The sequence below is a fragment of the Aplysia californica genome, unplaced genomic scaffold (assembly GCF_000002075.1).
Source record: "Aplysia californica isolate F4 #8 unplaced genomic scaffold, AplCal3.0 scaffold00685, whole genome shotgun sequence".
Taxonomy (NCBI): domain Eukaryota; kingdom Metazoa; phylum Mollusca; class Gastropoda; order Aplysiida; family Aplysiidae; genus Aplysia; species Aplysia californica.
In genome coordinates, this window is record NW_004797955.1 from 21,293 (window position 1) to 23,555 (window position 2,263).

At 37.6% G+C, this 2,263-nt stretch overlaps 1 protein-coding gene across 1 annotated transcript in view; it reads right to left on the reverse strand.

The window, feature by feature from the left end:
- Positions 1–2,263, reverse strand: part of LOC101846533 (tubulin beta-4B chain) — a gene marked incomplete at its 5' end in the record, with an annotated part of 8,957 nt that overhangs the window by 1,402 nt on the left and 5,292 nt on the right. The window contains 1 exon segment of the mRNA XM_035972419.1: positions 1,111–1,165. Coding sequence (XP_035828312.1) covers positions 1,111–1,165 — 55 coding nt within the window.

Consider the following 2,263-nt stretch of genomic DNA (forward strand, 5'->3'; position numbering starts at 1 on the left):
GATATAATGATAATATTAATGATAAAAAATATTGACGATGATAATAATAATAAAGACAATATTATTATTAATAATGATTATGATAATGATAATATTAATAATGGTGATAATATTAATAATAATTATGATATAATAATAACAACAATATAGATAATAATAATAATTATAACAATAATAATAATAATGGTGATGACGATGATATTATAATTATACTACTACTACTACTAATTATAATAGTAGTTAATGCACCCCACCCCCCCTCCCCAAAAACAAAGAAATCCCTAAACGTCCATCCCCTCGCCAGTGTACCAATGAAGGAACGCCTTGCGCCGGAACATGGCTGCATGGACACAGAGAGACGAAGATGATGATGATGATAATGATAATAATGACAATAATATTAATAATGATACGGCATCCCCCTGACCCAAGCTCTCCGGCTGGTGGCAGAGAGACGTCTCTTTCTTCCTGCGACACCCAAAAGGGTAGAAGCGGCGGATAAAAATAAATGTTAATTTTTTTTAATGATAATTATTAATAATAATAATTATCAAGATAATATTAATAATGTTGATAATATTAATAATGATTATGGTAATAATAATAATAATAATAACAATATTGATACATTTTATAATAATAATAATTATCATCATCATTATAACAATAATAATAATGATGATGATGATGATTTTATAATTATACTACTACTACTACTACTACTACTACTACTACTACTACTACTACTACTACTACTACTACTACTACTACTACTACTACTACTACTTCTACTACTTCTACTACTACTTATAATAGTAATTAATGCACAACACCACCACCCCCCTCAAAAACAAAAAAAAAGAAATCCCTAAATGTCCATTCCCTCGCCCGTGTGCCATTGAAGGAACGCCTTGTGTGAGAACATGGTTGCATGGAGATAGATAGACAACGATGATGATCAATGGTGATGATGATGATAAAATAAAATAAAACCACGGAGACAGAAAGCGCCACCTGTGAAAAGGTGGAGGAGAGCTTGATAATCCTTATACATTTAATAATCATAATAACACAACATATATAACAGAGCACCCGCCAACCACCCTCTACCTGTGAACTGCTCGGAGATCCTCTTGAAGAGCTCCTGTATGGCGGTGGTGTTGCCCACGAAGGTGGAGGAGAGCTTGAGTCCGCGCGGCGGGATGTCACACATGGCCGTCTTCACGTTGTTGGGGATCCACTCCACGAAGTAGGACGAGTTCTTGTTCTGGACGTTCAGCATCTGCTCGTCTACCTCTTTGGTCGACATGCGCCCGCTGAGGAATTGGGGGGGGGGGACAAAAAAGTTTTGTTTAACATTTTTTATTTATTAATTTTTTTTACTAGATCTATGTATAGATATTTTTTTAGACATGCGCCCGCTGGGGCCAGGAAACAACAAGTTTTTGTTTTAAATATTTTATTTATTTTATTTTATTGTAATGTTATATTTTTTAGACATGCACCTGCTGACGACGGAAAACAAAAAGGTTTCGTTTTAAATATTTGATTGATTTTATTTTTAAAAATTAATTATGTTATGTATGGTATGAGCATGTCACAAGATCCACAGGACTTACCAAAACAATCCTGCAAGGAACGGTACAAGGAAAGAGAAAGAGAGGAAGGCAGAGAAGGAGATGGGAGGACAACATTACACAGAGTGGACAGGGAAGGAAGACGATGGGTGACATTCTGAGGAAAGCAGAGGACAAAATAGATGGCGAGAGCTGGTTTTCAGATGCAGTGGTGCCCCCACGGTTGCCCCAACCACGGGATAGAAGAAGAAGATGTATATGTACGAAAGCAACAGGCAAATTTCATTGGACACACAATGCGGACAGAAGTATTGGAGAATATTGTAACAACAGGCAAGTTTGATGGAAAGAGAGGCAGGGGCAGACAGAGGGAAAAGATACTGGACAAGATGACAACATGGCAAGGAACAGCAAGGACAACAGACACCATCGCTGCAACGCAAGACAGTGTTCCATGATCGCCCACGCCAGTCGGCAAGGCGCTGGATGATGATGATGATGATGATGGTGATGTTGATGATGATGATGATTGTCTGGTACCCTGTTCCACTTGGGTGATGTGAAGACAATAGTTTGTTAGCAAAGCTACCGGCATAATAATCTACTTGTATTAGCTATTAGCATGACTCACCGGAAGAGAGAGAGAGAGAGAGAGAGAGAGAGAGAGAGAGAGAGAGAGAGAGAGA